This window comes from Scatophagus argus, chromosome 17 (assembly GCF_020382885.2).
Source record: "Scatophagus argus isolate fScaArg1 chromosome 17, fScaArg1.pri, whole genome shotgun sequence".
Lineage (NCBI taxonomy): Eukaryota > Metazoa > Chordata > Actinopteri > Scatophagidae > Scatophagus > Scatophagus argus.
Genome location: NC_058509.1, coordinates 6,660,752 through 6,688,702, shown reverse-complemented (window position 1 = coordinate 6,688,702; position 27,951 = coordinate 6,660,752). Strand labels below are relative to the sequence as shown.

The window sequence follows — 27,951 nt, the reverse complement described above, 5'->3', positions numbered from 1 at the left end:
TTCTCTCTCAATGGCAAATTCCCCCTCCAATGAAAGTCACAAGATGTGGCTGAAAGATCTGAAAGAATGTAAAACATGGCCACAAAACTTGTTTGTTTTATGTGTACAGAAGAGGTGCAAAAGCAAAAACATTGTTAGGTAGCAGACTATTTGCAGGCAATGAGCAATCTGGGCCTTTACACATGTTTTCTTTCCAAATAAACAAACAAAATATAACATGTTAATTCATGAGCTTTAGAGGTATTTGTTTGAAAGTAAATATTTGAACTTTGACCAAAGCCAGGCGAGCTGTTTCCAGTCTTTGTGCCATGCCAAATGGCTGCTCGCTGTAGCTTACTGCACATGAGAGTATCAATCGTCTCATCGAACTCTCAAAAAATCGTCTTGCTCGCAGCTACATTTCAGAGTCAGATAAACAACTTGATAATTGTTCATGATGTGCTTTGGATACATTAAAGCATTACAAAGATTTCCACGGTGCATGCATACTAAAGCCGTACATACCGTACACGTACGTAAACACAGAGCATACCAGAGTATATGTTACCCCTATTTTCTGGCATCGTTTACCACGTGGCCGTGGTTCAGCTTCTTGTCCTTATCAGTGTCGGCTCATGGTGGTATTTCCTGCCTGGAACAAGAGCAGAAGGTGGCACAGGATGAGTGCAGCTTCCTGTGCTGGCACACCCAACATGTACCCACTGGCCCCGACGACTCTGCACTGCAGTCACAGGAAGTCTTATAGGGGGCTTGTTAAGTTGCCCCCAATATGCATCTCGTGTTTTCAGCTAATAACTCACACATCTGTTTGCCGGAGATCAAAGATAGCAGCCTGATGCTGACTAGAAAAGTGAAGGGGTGACCAAAAAAAAGTGGGGAGGGGCCCACAGCAGAATTAAGCTGAGCTGACTCAATCATTTATAGTGAATTTTTTAATACAAGTTAATAATTTCTGCTGAGATTTTATCAAGTGAACATCCTTAAATCCCCTGAGAATGAACACTGATAGGGTTACACACACACACACACACACACACACACACAAAAGCAACCTACTCAAGAAGCTTCTCAGATGTCAGATCATGACAGGCTAAAACTTAAATCTGTAATTATGCAGACACTGTAATCATAAGATTAAGAGAATGAGAAACAATATATTAAAAACTAACCATAAAACATTACACATTTGATGAATATGTCCTTCAGATGGGAAACTTCGGCTGCACAAGATTTGATTTAAATAAACAGATCAGAAATCGGAATCAGAAATCAGAAACGTCTTTATTGCCATTGTAAGCGAAGATAAATGTAAGAGCGAATTCATTAGTCTGACTTTGCCTATGACATCTTAAATGTCCTTATAATACCGTCCAATTAAGTGCCTGATTCTTGGTGTACCAACCTCTCAAGAGTCCCTGTGACTCCTTAAGGGCCCCTCTGGGTATAGAGTGGGCTCTTTGTGACATTAATATGTCACCATACCATTTTCACTGTGGAACACTGGTTTGGCTGGAATGTTGTTTCATCCAGATCTCAGCGCAGCCTTTCCCATGGGAAGCACAAAGAAGTAACTTTGGTCTCATCAGGGGAATCTGCAGATTTTTTGTAAATATGCATGCGGCTGCTTTGACCGGGGAGGACTTGCCCTTCAAACGTTCTGATGTTGAATGTTTATCAGAAGTGGGTTTCTTGGGAAACCATGATCACTGGGCTCGCTGACTGAACGTACTTGGAGTGCGGCCTCTTGCATGTCATTGCAAAATGAGTTTTCTTTGCATACGCCCATCTCCTCCATCACTGAGCTGTATCCCACCATGAGCCAACTGTAAATCAGTGGATGCTGTCTGTGTATTACAGCCTTTGATGAGCCACCGACATTTTCACTTCTAAAGCCTGATATTGGCAGCCTTCATATTTACCAATTACAGGGCAGCCGCTACAAAAGTCTAATCTTATTATTAGACAGTTAAAATCATTTCAGAAGCATTGATTTTGCATGCACAAACATGTTATGTTATAGTGACCCGCGCTCATATAAATTATGCTTGTTGCAGGTGCCTCGGAAAAAAGGAATATACTTTTCCAGAATTCTCACAGCATGAGAAACACAGGTGTTACAAGGGGTTTCTTTTTCTATTTAAGGGTCGCAGTAAGTCATGACAGTGACAGAAATCCAGCTTCCAAAACACAGTGACCCTGAAACTGAGGAAGCTAAAAGATTTCAGATCCTTTTCTGGCCACTTTAAGGCGGAGCAACAAGATAAAACCTTTGTGGACCCCCAGAAAGGAAATTCATACTGTAAAACACAATGACACATTATCAAGTCACCATATAAAGTTGATAATACCATAATCTCTGATACAACGTGGTAGCAGTTGCACATTAACTCGGTCAGCAGACAAGGAGCAACATTAGCATTCATTCATGTCCTTTTTGCAGTTTGGTGCTGCGCCAGGTAGCAGTCTTTTCTTTTTTGTTTGCTTGTTTTGTTTTGTTTTCAGTAAAAACAGCTGCGTGTTGCAGCTGCACACATCGCTGATGCAAGCTGCAAGACTGAAGTTATGTAGTGGGCAGTGGAACTGAAACAATGGAGTGTGCTCTCAAACACTTTAGAGATAATATTTCTAAGTGGGTTCGCCACATCGAGTGACCGAGTATTGTCTTTGACAACACGCAATCATTTTATCTACTGTTCACATAAAAGTATTAAAGTCTCAAAAGTAAACGCATTTATGATGCACAGTTACTTTAAATGCATTGTTATGTTTTTAAAAGCAGTATATTGGTTGATAATTATTATGAATGCAGAAACAAGTTAGCAGGATTTCAATATTACCAAATGGAACTATCTTTAAACTATATATGCTATATGATTGTTTATACCACAGAAATTGTCTGTTATTGTTATTGGTGCATGAGTTCTGTAAAAAAGAAAGGCAAAATGCTATGTAACCGTGGCAAACTAAAGCACAAAAGCATAGTACATTTCACAAATAAAGAAGAATGACACACTATATAGACAAAAGTATCCAGACACACCTCTTTATGGGGCTGTTTTCAGGGGTTGGGCTCGGCCCCTTTACTTCCAGTGAAGGGAAATCTTAATGCTTCAGCATACCAAGACATTTTGGACAATGCTATGCTTCCAGCTTTGTGAACTTTGTGTTTGTTGAAGGCCCTTTTCTATTCCAGCATGACTGTGCCCCAGTGCACAAAGCAAAGCTCCATAAAGACATGGTTGGATGAGTTTGGTGTGGAAGAACTTGACTGGCCCACACAGAGTCCTGACCTCAACCCCATCCAACACCTTTGGGATGAACTGGAATGGAGATTGTGAGCCAGACCTTTTGGTCCAACATCAGTGTCTGACCTCACTAATGCTCTGCTGAATGAATGGGCAAAAATTCCCACAGAAACACTAAGTGTCATAAAAGTCCATGTTGGTGTAATAGTCACTTGTCCCAATACTTTTGTTTATATAGTGTAACAGCAAAAATTACCCAAAACTGTACTTAGTTACTTTTCCCTTCTGGTTATTACTTTATGCTTGTTAACAGGTCTGCAAACATACATATAATTCACATGGTTTTCATTAATGAAGGGCTTACATGCCATACATATGTTTCCCTTTTCATATACATGAAATTCTTTGCTACATATACTACATTTACTGCCTCACAACACAAGACACTTTGATTGGGTTTGTGTGTAACTGTATCCTTGGCCACATTAGGGACTCATATTGAAACATTTTAATGGAGGCAGGGCGACTCAGGCTTCCCCTCTCTTTGCTCAAATAGCCTGTTCCCTGTAATCTGGGTTTGTTGAATGGCACCACCATCATTTTCAGCATGATCCCCCTTGGAGCAATTAAATACTTTGGATGCATCTGTGGTAAAAACCACCGAAATGGTCGATGTGCTTTATGCTCCAAGGACAGAAATGGTTTTCAAACTTTATCAGGACAGGAAGGAAGATGTGGGTGTTTTTGTTGTTGTTGTTTTTTTCAACTTCATCTGATAGCTAGTTTTTGTTTTTTGTTTGTTTCACTTCCTCTATTTGTAGTTTTGGGATGTTTTAAACTTTGAATGAGGGGTTGCTTTCTGGTTCACTATGTAAGACAATTAATAGTACTGCTTTTAATGTTTTATGGGTGATAAGCTTTTTCCTCAATGTCTGAATAATTGTCTGAATAATGTCTGAATAATAAGTTTTTAGCAAGATCAGAAGTTTTGATACACAGCAGCTTGGTCAATATGCAAGGTTTGTGTAAACAAACAGTGTGTATAAATAAGAGAATCTCATCTGGCCTTATGTCTGTCATCTCCACACATGAACCACATCAAGAAACAGGATGTTCCCTGTCACAAAGAGATGGAGGTCACATGCTGGAGTGTTTGTTCACATTCCCCCCCCCACCGCAATGTGTTCTCTTTCTGAAGCCGACTTTGGCAGGGTTTTGGACACCTATCGATGCTCTCCCGAAGAACAATAGCTCTAAAAGTGTCCTGGTACCAAAGGTTATAACCTTTGGCACTTTTAAGATAAACTTTCCTTTCCTTCACAGCGTCTGAGTAATGCTGAGGGACAAAGCCCGTTTCTGTAGCAGAAGACAGAGAGAGGCTGTCGTTGTCAGAATGGGCCATATTGACTTCCTTAGGTTTACCAGTGGTAACAAGAAACTTGTGCCAATTCATTGTGTGAGAGCGTGGGAGTTATTGTGTATGAATTTGCATCTGCACCGCTAAGAGAGTTGTTGGAGAGTTGTTGTGCTTGTATGAGCGTGCACACAAATCCACATGCAGGCCATGTTGACTCAGATATCCTCAGTACTTTGTTCCTTTGGCAGAATTTGCGGCAAAGCAAATGCAATGAGCTTAAACGTACTGTCTTTACCACACATGGCAAGGATTCCTGCACGTGTCTGTGGGTTTAAAATTTTTGTGTGTTACCATGCTATATTAAGTCATATTCCCCTGACAAGTTGCAGTTGTGAAATGAATGCTGGTGTTAACTTTTTGTTTTTTAGGCATGCTGCCTGCATAGCTGTGGGGACGGTGGTGTCAGCCTGTCACTTTTGAGCACTGAATTATTTTTACTCTATAAAATATTCAATATTTCTCAACAGTTTGTGGACGGACTGTCAAGATTTTTTTAGAGTCAATCATGTCCCCTATTTGATGAATTGTATTCACCTTTGTGATAGCCCGATTTTGTGCCTTCCACCATTATCAGGTCAAACCTTGGTTTGTCCAGCACTTTGCTTGATGACCAAATACCCACAAAAGTAACGACAATCCCACCAGCCTCACCTTTACGATGTGTTTAGTGCTAACTTGCATATGCTAGCATGCTAATAGGCTAAGCTAAGAAGGTACCTGCTTAACATTAGCATCTTAGCATTGTTACTGTGAGCATGTTAGCATGCTGACATTAGCATTCTTTGTTAGCATTCAAGTAGTAGATAGACAGATCCATAGATAGACTACTTCACCTTCCTAACTTGATTTCAGCTTTCATCTTAAATCCTCAGAAGACACGTTATACTGTACTGTATGCTGTGCAGTTTTACTGCAATACTGAGAGGGATGATGTGAATTATCTGGGGCAAAATCTGAAGGATTGAAGAGGTACATCCTGAGGCACATTCACCTGACAGATTGACATCCAAAGGAAGCACTGTAAGTGAGAAAAAATTCCCCCACAATCTGGAAAACAAAGAAGAATATTCATTTCATATTCCAGTTGCGTAGGCAGGCCCCTTAATCATGAAGGCAGCGTTGAAATTACCTGATTGTTTTGTGCCAGTATTCTCAAAAGCAATTTGCAAGTTGTATTACATTTCTCTTTGCTGTTCACATGCCTGAACTTGTGGGGCTCAAGAGTCATGTTCATGTTTTTCCTTTGGGATGAGCTGTATTTGTGCACTTTATCCTGTAATAAAGTCTTGATTGACAGAAGAAAGTCGTTTGCAAAGACAGACGGTGTGAGGTGGGTGGCTCGGTGATCCAACTGCTCGCTTGCTTTCACAGCCAGTGGACCAAAGACATTATCTGTGAATGAGCAATTAAACAAGCGAGTTCTGATCAGTGGATCTGTTCAAATGAATGCTAAAAAAAATATCAGAAACAGACAAGGTATATTATCAGTGAGAATCTCTGCCTCAGAAGCTGTGTTTTATAGCCACCTATATAAAAGACAGAAGAGGAATCTCTTGTTTAATGTATAATTTTATGTGCCAAGACCACAGTGTGCAAAGCATGAACTGAATAAACGAAATTTCACACAGTAGCAAGACTTTAACACCATGCACAGTCAAACCAAAACTATATTCTTTCTAATGAGAACACTTTGACACAAAACCTAAAATACAGCTGAAAGGAAAACTCTCAAAAAGGTTGAGATCAAGCCTGGTTGACTTACTGTTTGGATAAAACAAACTGTCAAAATATCACTCTTGCAGTAAGTGCCATAAATTCACAGTTTCTAATCTTTTTAACTTTGCATTGCTTGCCGTACCTCAGCTTAGTACTGTCTGATGATTCAATATCCCTGTGCTCCCTCTCCTTTTGTGGCATACCTCCAGTTGGCACTCAGTTGCAAGCAAGAGATCTCATAAGAAAATTCAGTATATGCATATAAACCTGTGTGTGGGAGAGACACTGCACTTGTGTTGTCGCTTTTTTTCCCACAGAAAAAGATGCAGAGAGGCCGACACCTCCAAACGCCTTTGCAATGTGCTGCAGCGCGCCTCTTGTTTGCCATCGGTGTTATCTCAAGGCATGCGTCCAGAGATTTGTCATCAGGTTGTGCTGTTTACCTTTCCACTCGACCAGAGCAGTTTACAGGAACACCAAGCACCTGCTATTGAGCGTAATACCACTCAGGATGTTTGCCTGCCACTTGTTTATCAGTGTTTGTGCAATGAGGTGGAAAAAAATGTTCAAAGGCAATACTGAGGACCTAGTGCAGAGAAACGCTATAACAGTAACAGTGAAAGAAGCACATGAAGCAACTAAACAAGATCATGTTGGAATAAGCCTTTCTGGGCACCCAGGGGTGTTGTGTGTTTCCTGTTGCTGATAATGTCATAAAAGAGTTTGTTTGGATGTTGTGGTCAGTGAGCAGGATGTTGTGACCCTCTGGGAGCGCACATGTGCCGAGGTCAGTAGGGAACGGCCGTTCTGGGCTCCCAGCGCTGTCGGATCTCCACCTTGTGGCTTGGACTTCATCTCGCAGGGCTGAATGGCTGCTTGGCACACAGGCTTGAACAAACACACACCCAAACGCCCACACCCACCCAGAGCCAAAAGGAAAACAGGGTCAGCGAAATTAGCTAAATGAAATATCTTCTAAACATGTCGACCAGCGGTTTACAAAGTCTGACAACTGAGCCCTGTTTCTTTAGCTCGTTTTTGTTTACATTCTCTCAAACTGGCACCATTAAAAGTATGCTGAACTAGCTATTATCACTGTACCGTTTAAAACGTACCCTTGGGTGTACAGACAGAGATCACTGGATTTACTCTGACACTGACGACAACTTAAAAACCTAACTGATTCTCAGGCAAGTTCTACACCACATACACTATCACAGGCTCACCAAAAGCAACACAAGAGCTGTTAATGAAGCCCAGAGAGCCGATGGTGTAAGAAGGAGCGGACGTCCTGTGTAGAGAGTTATAAGCTCCAGGGTCATGAGGTCAGGACTGAAAACTGACATCACGCCTCGAGTATGCAGAGCAAAACCACATGTCTGCAAAGACCCAGCAATAGTTGTGAAATTTATCGACATTAGAGTGGACTTAACCTCTGTGTGCCTTCAATAAACACTGTGAGATAAGGAGTTACAGACTTATGTCATCCTCGATTTACTAAAAAACAACAAAACACTGAAGCACAGGAATGTAATTTAGTGACATGGAAAAGGACCCTTAGATGAGTTTAGTCTTGCAAAAAAAAAAAAAGTTTAAATTAAATATGAGCCAGCAGTTGACAGCTCTTTAAATGAGACCTGAGAGGTGTGACCGCTTTTGAAGTATAAATCAGGGTGTTTGCATATATAGGTGAAGCCTCTGGTTAAAGCTATTTTAGAGCATGTCATTTCAAGTCCTACTCTGCCGGGTTTCAGCCTCATAATAACATGCTTCAAGACTTTTGAGAACCACATGAGCATGTCTGGAGGAGGAGTAGTAGTAGAAGAAGAAGAAGAAGAAGAAGAAGAAGAGGAAAAAAAACTGTCCAACCCCTCTGAAGATTTCCTGTTTCATGAAAAGTGCATATAGGGCAAGCCCTGCCTGGGTGCGTTTACTGTGCTTCCTCTGCGCGGAGCCGTGAAGACGTTTTGGTGGGGAAGCAACAGGCGGGCAGAATAGAGTCCGCGGTGTCTGTCTGGATATTAACCCGCTGTCAAGGCTTCGGTAAATTAATGAGAAAGAGGGGAGTGTATAGGCCGTTTCTAAATGGAGCTACTTCGGTTTTCCGCTTTTTGGTGTGGAACGATACTCTTTGGTAGTATTTTGTTCGAGGAGGCGGGTGAGTTGAACGTAAAACTTACGCGAAAAGTTCTCAAAGCTGCCGAGTAGTTTCAGGAGAATCCATGAACCCTGTTAAGTCACACATTTTCCTCCTTTGAGTAATTATGACAGACTATAATCACTATTTTTTTCTTTATTTTTCTTTCTTTATTTATTTTTCTTACACAGGTGTTTTAACACGGACCTATGGTGAAATATCGCGCCGCGTTTAATTTAAAAATGTGTTTTTTTTCTCCTTTTCTTTTTTTAAAAAAAGAGAAACTTCCTAAGTGCGTAGGCTGTTCAGCTTATTTAGCCTTACACATTCAAGCCCTTACTTGTTAGCTCATCCTGTGTCGTCGTGAAACGTAAATTTCTGTTTACCCTGTTAACCTCTCCTGGCTCTGAGTGCTGCAGTGGCTCCGTGGAGGGCACCACCTGTCCTTTTAAAGCCCCCCCGCCCCTGCACTTTTCTCCATCTTTTCATGTGTAGCCACATTGCTAACAGGTCTAGCAGTGTTTTACCTTCATCTGACTCAAGAGTCGAGTCCCAGCGGCACCGACTAGCTTTGGCTGCTCCTAATCCTCTTTCCCTCTCTCTGCAATTATATGTAGCCCCGGGTGACAATTACTACCATTCATCCCGTCCATAGCCCGCCACCCCCGGGTTTAAATGACATGCTCTTTCACAGGAGTTGCTCTAATGATATAATTACTCAGGCTCAGCCACCTTCCCACCAGCAGCAGCAGCAGCAGCAATAGCAATATCCGCCCTCAGTGCTGATTTACATCAAAACACATCACCAGCCCGCCGGGCAGAGCTTTGGATTGCTCTGTCATGTAGTCTAGTCTTAAGTTCAAGTGTAATGTTTTGGTGTTTTGTTTTTGGGAGACTGTCCGTTTACACAAGGCCATTAAACACAACCTGTATGCAATATCCTGCAGGTCTTCTTGCTCAAGTATCTCCCTGTTGAGTGTAACTCCCTCTAGATTCGCTGCTCTTTAACGCTGCAGGTTGTGCAGTATTTCTGTTGCTGAAAGCCGCAGGCCTGACCCCACCCGGCAGATTGGGTGAAACGACACAGTGGGCTTTTTGTGTCATGTTAGGAACACACACACACTCGCACACCTCAAGTCCATGTGAAGTCAGAGGCAAAGAGATATTAAACAAACTTCTTCTGTCTCAGGTCTGCTTTCACTTCTCACTCTAAAACATCTCACTTGAAGGTTATTTGATCATGTCAGCATTATCTTCAGGCAGCAGGCTGCCATTTCGTATACTGTACGCCACATGTTTGCTTATAGAGTTTCCTCAGGAAGTAATCTTGAACTACAGTATGTCTGCAGTATCTGTTTCTCTTGTGTTTGGTGTCGTGCATTCTGTTGCAAGAGACAGGTGCACTTCCTCTGCACACACAGTCAGTGTATTAGTTGAATTGTGGTCATGTGGTTTTACAGTAGAAGTGCTGTCACATGTTTTTTTTCTCATTTCCTGTATTCACTTAGTTTATCTTCAAGTTTGTTTTACCTCTCAACATGAATTCTTAAGATATGGAAGGAGTAAGGAATCTTTGTCCTGTGGAAATATCTCTTTTGCCCTCTGTTTACTCAATAGGCTCGGAGCGAGAGGCCTAACTTTATCTTTCTCGCTTCAGTTGCGTTGAGTTTGTGCACACTTGCACAAACTCATCTTGAAACAACAACATCATGAGGCGCTGTCTGTATGACGCATTCTTTCCTGAATCACTGTTACTAGATTGATCCTGGGAAATTTGGTCATTTCCAGCTCTTAAAGCCACAAGATCCACTTCTTTCCACATGTACTTTTATGTGGTGGGGAGTACTTCTCTGTAGGAAAAAGAAAATCAGAGAAGAGAGGATTGTTCACCGTCCTCATTGTGCAACATCTCCTCTGTGTGTTCAGCAGAGCCATATTTTTGTTTGTTTGTTTATTTTGTTCTGTCATTCACAGCTTGTTAAGGCAAAGCTGCAGACTGCAGTCAGAGAATTTCTGTATGAATGCAAATACTCGCCAACATGTACACACATGCACATGCATTTCTGCCTCTCTCTAAACATTCACAGACAATGATACATAGCATCGTTCTTCCTTTTTTTTCTGTTGTTGATATTCACAAACAGAGTTGGCACCACACCTTTCTACACAGGGAGCCGACTCATCGGCCTGACAAATTAGAGACTGCTCAGCAAGGAGATGCATGCGTGTTTCCTTTGTTTGTTGTTCTTGCCTGTCTGGCAGTTGTCTCCTTAGATGATTATCAAACCCGCAGGCATTCATCACACAATCCTGTCTGTTTCCCTGATATGGGTCTGCCTGCCGGCAAAGTCAATCTCTGAGCAAGACCAAAGGAGGTGGATGCCACTGTGCACTGCTCTTATTGTTCAGACTTCACAGGGGAAAAAGAAAAAAATCTGTCCAGCCCTCTAGGATGGATTTTCTTGTGATTATGTTGAAAATCTGCTTCTGCTTATTGGCAAATTCCAAAAGACTCCCACACTTTAATTAAATTCTCAGTTTTTCTCGCTAATAACTCATAACTCATTCATTTTATTGCAAACGCCGCTTAGTCAGTCCAGTTGTAGGGAACTTGTTTTTGTTACATGTTAATCTGACAGTCATTTTTAAGGTTATTTGATGAATCACATTTCATGATGAAATGTCAAGAAATAGTGAAAAGTGCTTACCAACATTTCCCAGAGACTCCTCATTTCTTATCATAAATGACAAAGAAAAGCAACAAATCCTCAGGCTCAAAAACTGAAATCAGCAAATGTTAAACATTTTTGCTTTAAAAATGACCGAAATGACAAATCAATTATCAAATTGGTTGGCAGACATTTTTCTTTTGAGCAACTAATCCATTAATCAACTAATCGTTGCAGGTCTGTCCAGTCGTTTATAAGAAAATGGGCTTGAGTCAGTTTGATGTTTTTATAGAGTAGACTGGCCTTTTTTTTTCCACCCATCTCACCATCTTTCACCTCTCACCTCTCCTTTTACAGAAGCCTCAATAATGCAGGTAAAACGGCTGTGCAAGTTCTGTGATGTGCGGACAACCACCTGCACAGGTAAAGGGAGCTGCAAGGTGGAGTGTAACATCACTTCCATCTGCCCCGATGAACAAGATGTGTGCGTCAGTATCTGGTAAGTGGGCCGGGTTTTTAAACCACAAATTGATGATTAAATTACTTAGGAAATGCAACAAGTACAAAGAGAAGAGGAAATGGGGACACAGTGGATACTCCTTTATTAAGCAGATCAGGCAACATTTCTTCCCAGAAGCCCTGAAGGTTCTTCCTTGAAGTGACCTCTGAAATTTCCTCTGAATACTTGGTCAGTCAGCGTTCTGGTGAAGACAGTTGATGCATTATGACAGCACCTGAGCTAACTAACCACCCATCAGCGCTGAATCTGACTCTGAATGTGAGAAGCAGCAGGAAGCAGATTTGTGTTGGTGTTAAAAGCTTAAGGCTGTGCTGCTGTTTCTCATTACTTTGCTTATATTGGGTGTCTTATGAGCTGAGGTCAGCAGAAGCGGACAGCGGCACCTCTTTAAAATGTTCCTCGTAACGCTGCTCAGCGGGGGGAGCAAAATTTAAATATGTATATTTGTGCAGGTTCAGGATTTTCCTTGTTTCCTGTTTGTAATGCTATTGAAAAATCTCGCCGTTTGTAAGTGTGACTTCTGTATTGCAGTCATTTACATAATGCTGAGACTGAGGACTGCTGAGAATGACAAATGTGCCGTTTACAGCTGGCACTTAATCACTTTAAGGCTGAAAACTTGCCTTATTTGCACAGTTGTAGAGCTGCCATCATTTCCGTGTCACATATCTCTGAAAAGGGAACTTCGTTGTCATAATAGTTGTGAGCAAAGACTGCAAATCAAACTTAATCCAGTCAATGGCAGTATTTTCTGTTTGTGTTTTTGGTTTCTCCAAGGAGGAAGACAAATGGCAACATCACCTTTGATACAGTCTGCCACAACCCCGCTCACGAACTGTATGGCTTGACCCTGGAGGATTACAACAACAGCAAGTGTGAGATGAAGGAAAGAAAGGGCATGGGCTCACAGTTCTTTATCTGTTCCTGCTCAGAGGATGAGTGCAATGAGCATGTCTTCTTTAACTCCTGTAAGTCAAGACACAATTATTTCACTTACTAATTCTTTATTTTGTGTCTGCATTGGGTATTTTTTGTAGTGGTGGTAGTAGTAGTAGTAGTAAGGTGCTTTAATCGTGCACTGCAAATACTAAATGTTTCTTAATTTGTTATAACATGAAATACCAAAGAACCTTCTTCTTCCAGACATAAAAGGAACAATTCAGCAATTTGGAAAATGTACTTTTTGACTTCCTGCCAAGAATTAGATGGGACAATTAATATCACTTTCATTTTCATGTTAAATATGGAACAACAGCCAACAGCTGGTTAGCTTGGCTTGTGGCTTCTGGAGCATGTGCCACAGCTAACATCATAACATCAAAACAGAAAAGCTTGCCACAGATTCCAGCTAGCTTTTTCCTCTTGTTTCCCGTAGAAAAACATGAAAATAAATGGATTTCCTACAATTCTAACCTTCTCATATAACCTACAAGTTATGCAAAGTTATATCAGTTTCTTATAGGCCCATCTCTTTCCTTTCATAGTGGACAAGTAGCGCGGTAACTCTGTCTTATGCATGTAAAAACAGGGCTCTTAGGTTCCTACATGTGTGCAACATAACATGGTAATGTCATAGTCACGGTCAGTCTCATAATATGCCAGTTTCTATCAGCTTGTCATGTAAGGTGTCATGCATGGATGCTAGCACATGTGCACTGTAATGCTCTCCAGATACGTGATTGCAAACAGATTTTTGGAGACACTGGCATGTAGACTCCAGTTACAACTTTGGCCCTGGAATCAGATGTATTTTGACTACAGCATCCAGGCAGTAATAACACTGAGGTACATTTCCGCGACCTGGCCCCGCACAGAGAGCCAAATTAAAAGCATCTGCACAGCACGAATCACGTAATGGAAATACCTTCTCTTAACTCTTGAGTGTGTCTGTGCACTCCCTGTAACTTGTCAGTGATTAACATGAGACAGTGTTGTAATGAAGGAGCTCCAGCAGAAATAAAAACCGCAAGGCTACAATACCAGTAAATTCTGGTGAATCTACCTCTTGCTCTGTTGGCCAGTGACCAGTTATCCATCAGTAAAAAGCATTTTTCTGATTGAACTTTCACTTATACATTATTTTTTTCCCCCATAAGTGAAAGTACACATTTAGGACAAAAGTAGACTTAATTGAAAACAGTGAAGCATGAGATGATGGACAATATTTGATTAATGTCACCCAGTACCAGTGAGGTGTTTTTGCACAGTGTAGATGTTGGTTTTACATTACTGGTCTGGTTACTGGATCACAATAACTCTGTCTTGGGATGTTTCTCTACCCTTGAGCACAAAAACCCAATCTCTACCCAATCTAAATTTAAGACTCACAGTTTTTCACACTCGCAGAACCTTGTCTTCTGAACATTCAACATTTCATAACTTAAGTGAGGGCTTTGGCCAAAACTGAGCAAGTACTGGAGGCACAGTGACAGGTTTGTTGTGAGAAAGAGCTTCTCACTCTATGAAAATAAAAACAAACCGGCTGGGGCCATGTTGAGGATTTCAGACATGTGGTTTCCTGTTTAGGAAAAAAAATTAGAGAGAAGCAGAGGGCTTGACTGGGCAGTGAGCTAGATGCCTTCCCCATTCGTCCTGCCCCAGCCCGACTCTGATCCTCACGTCCACATTCGCCCTTGAAATGAGTTTCATTTCTTGAGTTTCAATTCTTGGGCAGATTCGGAGAAATGTGAGCATATTTCTGCTTCATACTGCAACCAAAATCTCCAACTAGATCTAAAAATAAAGACCTGTAAAAGCTAGCAATTTCAAAATGGAAAATGTGAGGGAACTTGTGTGACACTCGGAGCAACTACACAAGACGGTGTATAAATGATTAAATTTAGAAGTCATCGAAGTGCAGACCAGTTGGCATTTTCTCATTTAGTATGTTACGTCTGGTGATATAGTTTTTTTTTCTTCTTCTTCTTTTATGACTGCAGCTTTAAGAACTGGATCGTAAACACAGCACAAGCATAAACTTTCACTGTTTCCCCAAAATTGTGGCAGCATCCAGACGCACCATGTCCTAAATTAGAAGAATCAGACATACACTATAAAGAGACACAATATGTGGTTGGCTGGGTCAGGGTTTGGAGCAGTTTGCCTTTGTGGCCCAGACGCCAACTTTAGCTTTCTGATGCTTATAGACATTCCACAGGGAAGGGTCAGGTTCCTCCACTGTGAGTATGTTACGTTACTCTTAGCCTCAGTGCTGGTCTGCCGAGGCGGATTTTGAGTTTTGTTTCTTTATATTGTGGCAGGCAAATTGTTTTATGTTCATGACCATTCCAAGAAAAGCACAAGTGGAAAAATACAGTGTTTTGAAAGACCTTACATCGTGCTTACACAGAGGGGAGACTAAAATCAGAGAGAACAGTAAAATTCACCCGCTTTTTAAACCTAATTTGAACAAATGTGGGTTTTTAGAATCTATAAATGTGGGTGTTTTTGGATCTATCTATAATTCCTGAACAATTTGACTAACTTCATCCGTGGATGAAGGTCGCGTAATATAATCAGAAGATCCAGATCAGCTTCTAAATCAACCTTGTGATAAGGTTGGTTTTTAAACTGCAGTTTCCAAGGTCAAGAATGAACTTTTAAAGCATGCAATACTTGTTTTTGGCCACTTGGGAGCAAAACAAGCTGTTAACACGGCACTGACTTCTGACGACATGTTTTGCTTTGTAAACTGCCAATGTGTTGCGGATTTACACAACCAGCTAACACAGACTAAGCATTTATTAACATTAATTAAGTTTCATATAGTCTCACTTTTCTCCAATCCAATATTTACTCTCTTTTTATCTCTGTTTTGGTGTACACCAACCCTGTGGGGAATATCTGATGCTTAAGCAGCAAAGTGCTCCACATTCAACAATTTCCTGTGGGATCAATAAAGTTCTTATCTTATTGTTCACTGGCTGGTTGCTAACTTTGTTAATCTGTGATGTGTTTGTGTGATGCTGCACGGGTAGTGTACAGTAGTTTGCTGAAAACGGCTGCCTGTTGCATTTGGGAATAAGTTGAATGAGAAGGACGAGTGTGAGTCAAACAGTAAATCTGTTGTAAACCAAAATAATGAGCTCAGAGATGCTAAAATGCTGTGTGGAGCCGGGGAGGACCACAGAGTTATTCTCAATAAAAGTGACACTTTCACATTATTCTTTTTTCTCATTGTTAATATAAAAATATTATTAGCCCTGCTTTGAAGTCAGTTGTATGAATGTGGGCATCATCGTCCTCATTGTCTTAATCCTTTGATTTTTGTTGTTTGTTTGTTTGTTTGTTTGTTTGTTTGTTTGTTTTATTTCCTCAGCCATGGATTCCCAGGTGGTGGCAGTCATCTTAGTGAGCCTGGTGCCTCTGCTGGTAATTGCTGTCATCGTCATCACTTCCTTCTACTGTTATCGGGTCTACCGCCAGCGGCAAGCCAGCTCCAGACGCAAGAAGGGTCCTCCGCTGGATTTCAGCGACGCTCACGCCATCATGATAGACGAAGAAGGTTCAGACAGTAGCTCCACGCACGCCAACAACCTCAATCACAACACAGAGCTGCTGCCCATTGAACTGGATGTTCAGGTTGGAAAAGGACGCTTTGCAGAAGTTTACAAAGCCAAGCTTAAGCAGGGCTCTTCAGTCAGCGAGGAGCAGGGCTTCGAGACGGTGGCTGTTAAGATTTTCACGTATGAGGAGTACGCCTCCTGGAAGAACGAGAAGGAAATTTTCTCAGATGCAGACTTGAGACATGACAATGTGCTCCACTTCCTGACAGCAGAGGAAAGGAAGCTGCAGAGACAGTGCTGGTTGATCACAGCCTACCACCCGAGAGGGAACCTTCAAGAGTACTTGATTCACCACATCATCAACTGGCACGACCTGTGGATGCTGGGGGGTTCACTAGCACGTGGAGTGGCGCACCTTCACAGTGACCACACCACATGCGGTCGCTACAAGGTGCCCATCGCGCACAGGGACATTAAGAGCTCCAACATACTGGTGAAAGGCGACCTGACCTGCTGCCTGTGCGACTTTGGCCTCGCCCTCCGCCTTGACAACACTCTGTCTGTGGATGAGCTGGCCAACAGTGGGCAGGTAAAGCTTGATCATATTAAATTTTGTTATTTGTTTTACACAGCTTTTGATCTGCATGGAGATAAAAAAAAAACAATCTATTCCCCTCTTGTTACAATTTGTGGCTGAACTCCAGTCACAGGCCATTCCAATCCTGCCATACATTTCTTTCAAGATATTTACCAGGCCTTGAAAAGAGCAGTGCTATCAATCAAACTTTTCATTTCTGATGCTCATCTCTCAGGGGCACTATCTCTTAATATTTGGAGCCCTTTGTGTGTTGGCCCCAGATGGCTAATGCTGATAGGAATGGTGTTGTAAGTGTTCTAAGGTTGTCGTTTTTATTATACTCACTAGACAAACAGGCTTGATTGATTCTTAATGGACTCATTACGCTGATGTAATAGGCCAAAGTCATTTTAGACTCTCTTATGAAAATGACTCATTACAAAACGGCCTCAACCTTTGCTGCACAGCACACCTAATGCGTCGTAATGTCCTCACTGCATTTCAAGGAAGTGCCATTGAACACGTTTTCCGACGTGGTAATTATGTGATGACAAGCAATGTGTTGTTGAGCTCAGAGCCACCTTTGTTTTTCCCAATTATTTTACACATCAAACAGGTATTAATTCAGATCAATGTGATGCTACATCTTACTACAGCACAAAATTACCACCTGCCGCATGATTAATGCAAGTAAACAGCGCATACCGTTAAGATGGTCTGCTTAGATGGGTTTTTTCACCTAAATAACTCCCGTTTAGTCATATAAACTAACTGGTTAAAAGACTAAATGTTGTTCAAGCCATACAAGACATATATTATAATTACACATTCCCTTAACACTTACATCATCTGTGGTGTGAAGGACTTTAAATAAGATAGAAATCTTTTTCCTCCCTGCTTTTTCTCAGGTGGGCACAGCCAGGTACATGGCCCCAGAGGTCCTGGAGTCCAGAATCAACCTGGAAAACATTGAATCCTTCAAACAGGCCGATGTTTATTCCATGGCTCTTGTGCTGTGGGAGATGATCTCCAGGTGTAACGCAATTGGAGGTAAGATTAGACACAGACACATTAGATCAGTGCTTCTCAATTATTTTCTGTTGCGCCCCCCCCCAGCAAGTAGAAAACAATTCGCGCCCCCCCCCCCCCCCCCCCCCCTATATGTAATAATATTTAATAATATGTAATAATAGGATGCTAACAATTCTCGCTGGTTTACTGAAGTAGCATTCACAAAGCGGGATGATTGTTGGCAATATTCGGCACGTTTTGGCTGAAAAAACTCCAGCGGCTTATCAGCATGATTGGGATGTAATGTCTTCAAGTGGCGCCTTAATTTATTTGGCTTCATGCTGTCCGCTGCCAACATTTTTAGACAGTAAACACACCGGTCTGTCGTCTCCCAGTGTAGTCACAGTGAAGCCAAGCGCTACATATGCTTCGTCATATTTCCTCGTCTTAGCTTTCGGGTGAGTTACTTTTGTCTCATTATCTTCGTCTCTCTCCGCCTTTCTTCTCATCCCTGTTAAAAAATTCTTCATGTTGTCTCTTAAGGGTTCGTTTACTGCACTTCATATCGCCTGCTTGGTGCAAAAAAACCGCTACACCACAGAGCTAATACTCCCTGCGCACACTCTGACAATGAGAGCGCCACTGCCAACTACTGTAGTGGATGTGCAATTACACTTTATTCTAGTACGGCAAAAAAAGCATGTTCCCCAGGGTCACACGCGCCCCCCCTGGCATCGCACCGCGCCCCCCCAGGGGGGCGCGCCCCACTATTTGAGAAGCACTGCATTAGATTAACCACACGTGACTGTAGGATGAAAATTTTGTTTTGATCACAGGCACGACTGTGCTCCAGGAGGTAGATTACAATCACAGAATTTAGTATTGCAGAAGAGCTGCTGTGATGACACAGAGAGAGAAGGAGAAATTACTTCATGGTGGTGAGAGAGCACACAGACCATAAGATATAAAAACCTAATCAAAACATTTTGCTTTCATAAACTTATATCGATGAATAAGCACCATCTATAAAATATATATACAATGTACTTGCACATCCTCTGTTGTATCAGAGTCAGTTTAACCCTTCAGCATAGCAGATGTGTGGATAAGAATTTGTGCTACCACGTCAGCTTGTCTCTCTTCAGAGAACACAGGGACAACTAGAGAACAACAGGACTGATGACAGTCAATATTTGAGGCCAAGAAGGTTTTTAACGATTCCTGTAAGACTGACTTTTTTAAGAAATAGTTTGACATTTTGGACAATGCGCTTTCTTAGTTAGATGAGAAGATTGATACCACTCTCAGACTGGAAACAGGAGGACAGAGTAAGTCTGACTCTGTCCATAGGTAATAAAATCTGCCTACCAGCAACCAGCACAGACTCAATAAATCCATTGCCTCCGGCTGGAAGAAAAATAATCTGGCATATAACCTCTATAAAAGCACCACTTGCCAGACAGGCGTGAGAGTATTGCAGATTTTCTCCTCCAGTTCTCAAGAAAGCAAATAAGCATATTTGCTAAAATATATAACTATTTCTTTAATTGGTATCCCGCATGCTGCCCTCACTGCCCACCTCTGAATGTTTTTTTTTGTGTGTGTGTGTGTGTTTATCTTAATAAGCTGTGTTTTATGGACGCTTGCGTTAAACATGATGTTTTCTGACTGCCTGGCTGACAGCATGGTGACCCCACTGCACACACAGTGAGCATCCCTTGTGACCTTTGCTGCAGTTAATAATAGAAATAACCACGCAAATTAGAGATCAGCCTGGGATGCTTAGTGTAAAGGAAATCAATAGAGGCACTGATTGATGAAATGCCCTGTGAGGCCTGTGTAAATATCCTCAGAAATACTGTAAACAGAAGAATTGTCTCCACAGCTGACTTGAACTCTAAGGAATACTGAGACATTGACAACTTTTCCAATTAAGAGCGCAGTGACCAGCTCCACCTTGAGTTCACTTACTAGACATATGACACTGTGGAGCAGGACTTATGTGTAAGCCGTCCGTGACCCATTAATCACTATGGGGGGAAAAAATCGGAAACTGTCAACCACACAATTCATCTTCTAGAAGTCTCAAGGATCAGCCTTCACTTAACTAATGTACCCTTACTAGTGTTTGTCATTCTGCTGCAAAAACAAGGCCAGGATATGTGCAAATAATAGAAATGAGTGATTATCTGAAGGCAGACCAGAGGGGGTAGTATTTCACATCGACACCAAGTCGTTTGTTTTCACTTCCCTGTAGTGTCTCTGTGGTCCAGCTTGTTTCTGGGACTGATCCTGCCTCCATTGTGTCAGAGCAGTGATTGAATGCTGGGTTTGGGCATGAACGCTTCTACTTTGATGTTTTCCTGTTTTGTCCCCTGATCCTCTCGGGGGGGCTCCTTGAAGTTGCTTGAAGTTGAAGCTGCCCAAGAGTCCTCTCAAGAAAAAACATGGCTGAGTGACCCACAGTCCCCCTTGCTTTTCCTTCCCAACATCCAGAATATGTGTGCCTTGCGGGTACACCTTTTGAAAAGAAAATAGACTATTTCCTGTTTTGCAATGAGCACAAGTCCCCAAGACGCAATGTTCTCAGAGCAATGTTGTATGTAAGTAAGTGTGGATGTCTCCTTTTAATATGAGGATGTTTTGCAGCTAGTGTCTCATGAGAGGAGACCAGACAGGATACATGTTGGTAGAGATGGACTAAATGAATCCAGTCTCTCTGGATAAAGGTTAGTGTGGCTTCACTTTGTTTCCTCTTGAGGGATTTGAGGGACAACAGCTTTATTCATCCCACTCCATCCTCCTTCATCCATTTCATTCATTCCTGAGTTTATTTCTGAGTCTTTCATTCCCTTACATTGCGTTTATTTAGATGTCGACAAACAGACACACTGCACAGGACAGCAAATGTTATTTGAGACCCAGGTTAAACACTTTCCCCACTGACCTTGCACAGAAACTCTTTGTCATTCTCTGTCTCTAAACTTTCAGCTCAGTTTATCTGCCCCCTCTCTGTCAGTCTGTCTGTTTCTTCCTTCCCTCAGGCAGTTGAAGGAGCAGTTAATTACTCTCCCACTGCACTGCAGCACTGTAGACAGCCATCCAGCTTTTCTTACGCTGGCACAGACAGACAGGCAGCCCAGGCTAGTGTAGATTTACTGGAGTGAGGGGAAAGAGAGAGGTTCCCATCCCACCCCTGGACTAGAATAGAGACTATAGATAGAAGCAGATCGAATGGGTTATATTTCTTTTTCTTTTACACATATATATATATATATATCTTCATCCACCACTTTCTCCACTTGGCATCTCTCTCAGACAAGCAGAGGGGTGAAATGTGTAGTTCAGTAAGGCCAAAACGGAGATGTTCTCGTGCCGAGCGATTGAAAACGTTGTACAAACACAGGCGGCCTCCTACCTTGATAAACCCAGAGCAAAGTGGAAAGAATAAGCGTAAATGAGATGCAGTAATTTGGTTTTGCTTCACTGGCAGCCAAACTAAATCTGCTGGCAGAGATCTGGTAGTGACGGGGGAATCGGAGCAACATGAGAGTAAAACTGAGGTGTTTACAGAGTGCAGTCAGTGAGTTTCATGCTTTCGTGCTGCTGGTCTCTTGTTTTTCCCAAAGTTGCCAAGTTGTCCCTGGAGGTCGGTGAGTCACTAATGACACCCTGAGTACTCACCTCAGCTGAGAGAGAGAATATGAAACACGTGTGCACACACGCAGAAATTCAGAGTGACACATCCCAGGGCATCATTATAATGACTGGGGTGAAGCCCTGGTTTCCTCTCGTCTTTCATGTCTCCCTTGCCACCTGTCTGTGTGTGTGTGTGTGTGTGTGTGTGTGTGTGTGTGTGTGTGTGTGGAAGACAGATGTCTGATCAGTGCTCTGCGTCCCAGTGGCAGGCAGCCGCGTAGCTGCTTTGTCACAGATCCTGAGGCCATGTTCTGATCTGAGATCTGCCAGATGAGGAGAACACAGCCGTCTGTCGACGGTGCCAGTCAGCCAGCCATGAGCCATCACTTTGTTTTCTTTATCCTCCAGTACTATAAAGACAGAGCAAGAGTTGGTGAGAGGGAAACGGAGAGATCAGCATACCTCGGAGAGAAGGAAAAGCTAGATTCAAGGCTGAGGCCTCTTTATCTTTGCCTCTATTCTTTAAAATGTCTCTTCTGTATAATTTAGGCGGTCCAGATTTAGGGCTTGGAAAGACTAAGAGGGCGTTCCTCAGGCGGGTGGGGCTACGTAGGGGGATAATAGTGGTGTGTTGTTGAATGCTGAGCTGCAGACAGAGAAATACCTTCTGTCCCTGGAGGGAGAGGTTTGCACTAGACTGGTGAGGAGAAGAGGTTAGCGCATCTGCTCTCCAGATGTCAAACCATCAACTCCTCCAGGCCTGGAGGACCTGATGGTATGGTGTGTGCATATACGTGTGTGTAGGGTCTGTCGTAGTCCACTTTTGGGGACAAATTTTTCCTTTCAAGCCACTTGATTGGGGATCAGTTAGGGACAAAATGTGTGTGCCCACTTTGGTCCGATTGAAGTTGCATCCAGCGTGAGCTAAAATGGTTTTTTGGTCTCCTTTAATGGGGTTAGTTGAAGGTTAGGGCACATATCATCTTTGGTTAATGGTAGTGTAAGCCTCGCGGGTAAGTCAGTGCCATATGTCCAAAATTAAGCTCTGCTATCATGTAAGGCACATGCATACATCTGTACTAAATGACTTTAACAACTTGTGAGGAACACAAACAAGTGTAACTGCCTCGGCGGCCTAATGAAAACCAGCAGAGGCTGCTAGGAGTGGATTAGTAAAGATTTTGTTGCTTGACTAAGGCAGACTCTGGGAAACAGACAGTGTTATTGTGATCACATTACTAATTTACTTCCAAGTGCATGTCGAAAGTCCTTGTGGATCTGTTTTTTCCTGCATTATTTATGTGGTTAGGTGACAGGACCTCTGTTCTTTTTTTCTTTTTTTTTTCTTTTTTTTTTTCAGTATTTATGCTTGCTTTGCCGACCATAATTAGGCAAAAATGTTAACTCGGAGGGCAGCAGAACAAAAATATCAACCAAAATATCAAATGCTGCTTGCTAGAATAATTTAGGATGATTTGTGTTTCTCTCTCCTTTGTTGTCTTGGTCCTGCTGGGTTTGCTACTGCAGTCTGACCACTGATATCTAAACATATTACTGAGCTAAATACATCCTTATGCCGGGGCCATACAAAGAAATGAAAAGTTAATGAATGACAAAACTGTAATTAGTTGGGATGGTTGAAGTGCGACACCTGGTCATTCCCCGACAGGCACAAAAGAGGCCATCAGCTGTGGTAACGTGAATGTCACGGACTGCGTGTGTGTGTGTGTGTGTGTGTGTGTGTGGAAAAGCTCCTGAGGGGTGACATTCACTGAGAAGTCTGCTGTTGTACCTCCATTTAACTGAATTTCTCGTGGCTACAGGCATGCCTTACACCTGGAAAGGAAAACAGACATTAAGGAAGAAATATGTGCTAGCATTGCAGAATTCACATCACTACATGTCAGCTGTCGCAGGAGACTCAGTTTAAGGTCCTCATTGTTACTCGGGTGAACTTGTTATATTGCTTCGCGGGAATCTTGTCAATATGCAGTGTGTGACTTTTGCAAACCGCAGCATTCCTCCCTCGCTCCTTGTGTTGTGTTTTCAATAGCTTTTGCTAGTTCAGAGTTAAATTTAAGGTTTGCCTGGGGAAAAAATCTTTTCTTTTTCAAGCAGGATTGGCCAAACTTTCCATCCAGGAATACAAGCTGCTGTTTACACTTCAAAGTGCTCAGTAGTGTGATTCATATGTTTCGGACCCATTGTTTGGAAATGGACACATAAACATGTTTGCCCAGCTGTTTATAAAGTGGATTTGCAGTGTAGGCTGCAGTTATACACTCCCTCGGTCCTGTCAAAACCAAAACTAATCCGTCACCTTTCCTCTTAAAGGTTGGTTGGGTGGGGCAATTTTTAACCTTAGTAATAATCATACCAAAGCAGAGGCTTGTGAAGAAAAACTAAAAGAAAGAGAGCAGAAAAGAAAGAAGAAAGAAAAATGGGAAGTTTCAGCCAAATCTGCTGTTGTGCAAGTCTGTCTCCCAGAAGCCTGCAGTTCCTGTCTGTGGGCTTCATAACTTCCTTTCTTTTTAACACTTTTTGAAAGAGTGAATTGTGAAACCACGATCTGGTTCATCCTGCAAGTTGTATATAATTCCAGTAATTTAACCCGATCAACACATTTGGAAATGTGTGTATATATAAAAATCTGCGTACAAGATGCGTCGGTTCACTTGCAGGGACAACATGTTGGCCTCGTGCCTGGGCGGGTTACTCCAGGGCTCGTTTTGCTCCGTTACTGTAAACTCTGTGGGGCAGATTTACAGAAAGGAAAGTGCAGGAAGCAACCACACTGTGCTTTTATTTCAGTTTGTGTTTGTGTTCTGTGTGTATTTGGAGCCGGACATGCTGTGTTATAGCACCAGCTCATTATGCATGCAGTGACTGCCGCTGTCTTGTTGGTGTAGGTAAAAAATAGATGATAAGTGAAATGTACATTGCAACACCCAAGACAAATACCTGTATATTACAAGCTGTTACTCGGCAACATGTCACACAGCCTTCACTGTGCACAGTATCGCTTAATACCTGATAGCAGCGTCATCATCATCATCTTCATCTGAAGTATCACTGTTGTGCTGCTTTTGCTTTTCATTGCTGTCATTGTTTCTACTGCAAATGGGACATTTCTGAGCTCTTCACATACAGTGATTTAACATCATTGTGCCATAACGCAGACCTCACTTCACGTGTGACTCATTTCACTCAGTCAAGTCTGAGTTTGTTGTTAAAGCTGAAAGCTGTAGTGTATTTTCTGTAGAGGCACATGTGTGTCTTTGTGGGTGAGGTGTATAAGAAGGCTCAGTGACAGTCGGTCTAAAGTTTTGGAAGCAGAAAAATGAGAAACAAAAGAAGAACACTGAATAGAAAAGGAGAAGCTGTGTCTGTTTCCTGTTTGAAGGCTTTTGTGCTGTGTGATCCTCAGACTCCTGGTCATCTTTCCGTTATTAAAAATCCACTGAAGCTAATTATTTACTTCAGCGTTCACACGATCGCGTGCCTCATCAGACTCCTCTGGCTTCGATGGATTCTCTCAAAATTGTGTCTTTTTTTTTTTTCTTTAGCACAGAGCTTCAAAACACATTGGAATTTGATTTGTTGCTTTACTCCGAGGACACATGAATTCATGTAAGATGAACCGTCTTTGGAAATTCTTGACCCACGGTTTTCAAACTGTATCCTCCACGCCGGTGCTTTGAAATCTTACCCTGAGTAAACTCAGCTGGTAAATTGCCTTTGACAAGCACCGTGGATTTCGTTGTGTAAGAGAGCTGACACACAGCCTGAGCTGCGTTGGTGAGATACTTTAAGCTCCTTGACGCTGAGGGTAAAAATGTGACAATAATAAGTGTTTCTCTTCAGCAAAGCTCCCCCTCAGCCCTTCTATCAGCAGCTCAGGATTCTTTAGTTGTTTGTGCTGCTTCAGTGCTATTTAAAGTTTGCAACCTGCCGTTATAATTTGGAGCGCACAGTGAATCCTTTGAGAGGGCTTGTTGATGTGTGATCTGATATGGTGTCACTGTTCGATCTTACAGCAGACGCTTACATTTTGTTCCTCGTACGCAGCAACCAAAGCTCATCAGATAATTATCAGATTATCAGATAACTTATTTTTTTTCCTGTTTGTGCGTGCAGAGGTGAAAGAATACGAGCCACCCTTTGGGAACCTGAGGGAACACCCGTGTGTCGAGAGTATGAAGGACAGCGTTCTCCGAGACAGAGGAAGACCCGAGATCCCCAACAGCTGGATCAACCACACAGTAAGAGGCACCGCGATAACATACATCAAATCCCTTTTCATTTTCCAAGTTAGCAGAACAAACTGCTCAGTTAAAATCCACTCGGATGTGTACTGCTTAATGATATGATGATTTTCATAGATGATGCGTCCTTTAACCCGTTTGAGGAATTATAGAACCAGAGGAGCTAAGCTGGGAGGATAACTTTCATGAAGCAAGGGCTAATTTATTGCAGGACTGTTGAATTATTTGCAATTGCACTGGTTTTAGCCAGGTGTACCTAATAAACTGCCAACTGAGTGTTTAATTCTGATGTATTATAGAACATATCTCGGTAGATTGACATAAATGACACAGATGGAAAAAACATAAACACACATGGACATTCACAGTTTCAGCTTGAGGTGATAATGCTATGCTGCCACAGTGAGACTTGCCCCAAGTCTGTATTATTGATTATATCCATCCTCTTCCTCCTTCTCCTCCTCCTCCTCCCCCCTCTGCAGGGCATCCAGATAGTGTGCACCTCCATAGATGAGTGCTGGGACCACGACCCGGAGGCCCGTCTGACAGCGCAGTGTGTCGCCGAGCGCTTCTGCGACATGGAGTACCTGGACAAGCTGTCGGATCGCTCTGACTCGGAGGAGAAGATCCCTGAAGAAATCTCTGTGGTGGATGAGAAGTAGAGCTTCAGCAGAAACACTGCCCCCACCAGGGTGGCAGAGGAGCTACAGCCAAGCAGCTGGGAGGGAAACCAATTCCAGTGGACGCATCGTTTGTTGCGGGTTCGTCGGAAGTCTGTGACGGAGGAGCAAACTGGACTCTCGTGTAGGTGAAGCAGAACTGATACCAGAGATAAACTTCCATGTCCGCATCAGGACCAACATAAATATAAACAGCAGTGACTGACTTGATTTGTTTTGTTTTTTTCTACGTGCTTGTTGCAAAGACTTCATCAAGTTGTAAACAAACAGGGAAATTTCATCGTAAAGCTTTTTAACCATACACTATTTGCTCATTACCAATATCTATGCACACCAAATGATTTTTATATTCTGAGTTGTTTTTTTTTGTGACAATACATTTCAGGTATAGGAAATAAAGGGACAGGAAAAGGAGGGGACAGAGAGCCATGTAAAATATTAAGACAGTACGTAGCATTAATATCCCCCTTATAGTTTATTCACCTGTATACTGAAATGTTTCCCTGGCTGTCACTGTGGCAGGACAGCAGTCCAGCACATGTTTCGGGGTGCAGGTGTAATTTCTTGTCACATGAAATGGAAACCACCCTCAGAAGGAGAAGCCGAAAAGCCATCCAAGTCAGTGATCTTCAGGTAAAGCTGATATCCTCTCTTAAAGACTATGACTTTAAAATAAAGACAGCAAAGTGTGTGTGTGTGTGTGTGTGTGTGTGTGTGTGTGTGTGTGTGTGTGTGTGTATATATGTATTACTCAGAGGATTTAAAAAAGAAAGCAATATAAAAAGACAGAAAGCAATATAAAGATTTATAAAAGACTCTAAACTGGAAGTTCCTGCATGCTGCCTGTATGCTATGAAAAGCTGAGCTTCTTTGTAGACATTTTGTTATAGAAAAGGGAATGCTGATCCAGTGGTCAGAAAAGATCTATATCAAAGTCATTTTTGTATAAAAGTGTAAAGCCATAATTAAAAGTATTATAGTACATAGTTTGTCGATTTGGTTTTTTTAATGGCATCATATTGCTTTGTGCTTTGACCTTTGCTGCCACTTATGTTTGTTCCCAAAAGGATGATATGTGAGATGAGTTTTGCTTTAACATTGTGTCACTCTTTATTAGAAAATCGGAACTACTTTACAGCCCCAAACCGTTATTTTCAGTATCACTGAAACAGTTTAAACATGACCTCCTTAGCTCTCATTATTACTAAAGGAGCCACAGTACTGTTCAGTATCCTGCATTAATTCTGTGCTTCAGTATTCAAGTATTAATGCAATGAAAATATGCTTTTGGTATGAAAAGATTTAACTGGAATTATCGCCATGGAGCTTTGAGACCACCGCAATTGTGACCTTCTCTCAGACAGCAACAGGGAGTTAAATTTCCAGCTGTGGCACAGACTTAAAACACACTATCAGTTTAAGTCAGCTTAAGTCGTGCATGAGTGCTTGTATGCATCATTCTGACACGTAAATCTGCACATCCCCTCATGCGTACTACACACACGCAACACATTTGCATCCTTGTGTTGGCACGCACAGACTCACATTCACTCATTCATGTACGGGGGGG

The 27,951-nt window shown here is 42.1% G+C and overlaps 1 protein-coding gene and 1 long non-coding RNA gene across 3 annotated transcripts; one reads left to right on the top strand and one right to left on the bottom strand.

Moving 5' to 3' along the window:
* On the bottom strand, positions 1-9,488 carry LOC124074586. Its single transcript, XR_006845876.1, has 5 exons — positions 9,043-9,488; positions 6,521-7,266; positions 5,792-6,054; positions 5,654-5,709; positions 1-631 (listed from the first exon to the last, which is right to left on the bottom strand). It is a non-coding gene; the product is annotated as an uncharacterized LOC124074586 (long non-coding RNA).
* On the top strand, positions 8,223-27,951 carry LOC124074585 (TGF-beta receptor type-2-like). 2 transcript variants are annotated; one of them, XM_046417653.1, is made up of 7 exons: positions 8,237-8,536; positions 11,542-11,683; positions 12,482-12,672; positions 16,023-16,798; positions 17,695-17,836; positions 25,574-25,698; positions 26,184-27,951. In XM_046417653.1, the coding sequence occupies exons 1-7, from the start codon at positions 8,464-8,466 to the stop codon at positions 26,361-26,363; spliced, it is 1,629 nt and encodes a 542-aa protein (XP_046273609.1). In that variant the 5' UTR covers positions 8,237-8,463; the 3' UTR covers positions 26,364-27,951. The 2 variants fall into 2 exon arrangements, with proteins under 2 accessions (XP_046273610.1, XP_046273609.1); XM_046417654.1 differs by lacking the exons at positions 25,574-25,698; positions 26,184-27,951 and adding an exon at positions 18,588-21,062 and having other exon boundaries at positions 8,223-8,536; positions 17,695-17,861.

Coding starts and splice junctions, on each gene's coding strand:
- LOC124074585 (XM_046417653.1), top strand. CDS start 8,464: ATGGAGCTACTTCGGTTTTCCGCTTTTTGGTGTGGAACGATACTCTTT. Junction 16,799..17,694: donor AGCTGGCCAACAGTGGGCAG/GTAAAGCTTGAT, acceptor GCTTTTTCTCAG/GTGGGCACAGCCAGGTACAT. Junction 25,699..26,183: donor ACAGCTGGATCAACCACACA/GTAAGAGGCACC, acceptor CCCCCTCTGCAG/GGCATCCAGATAGTGTGCAC.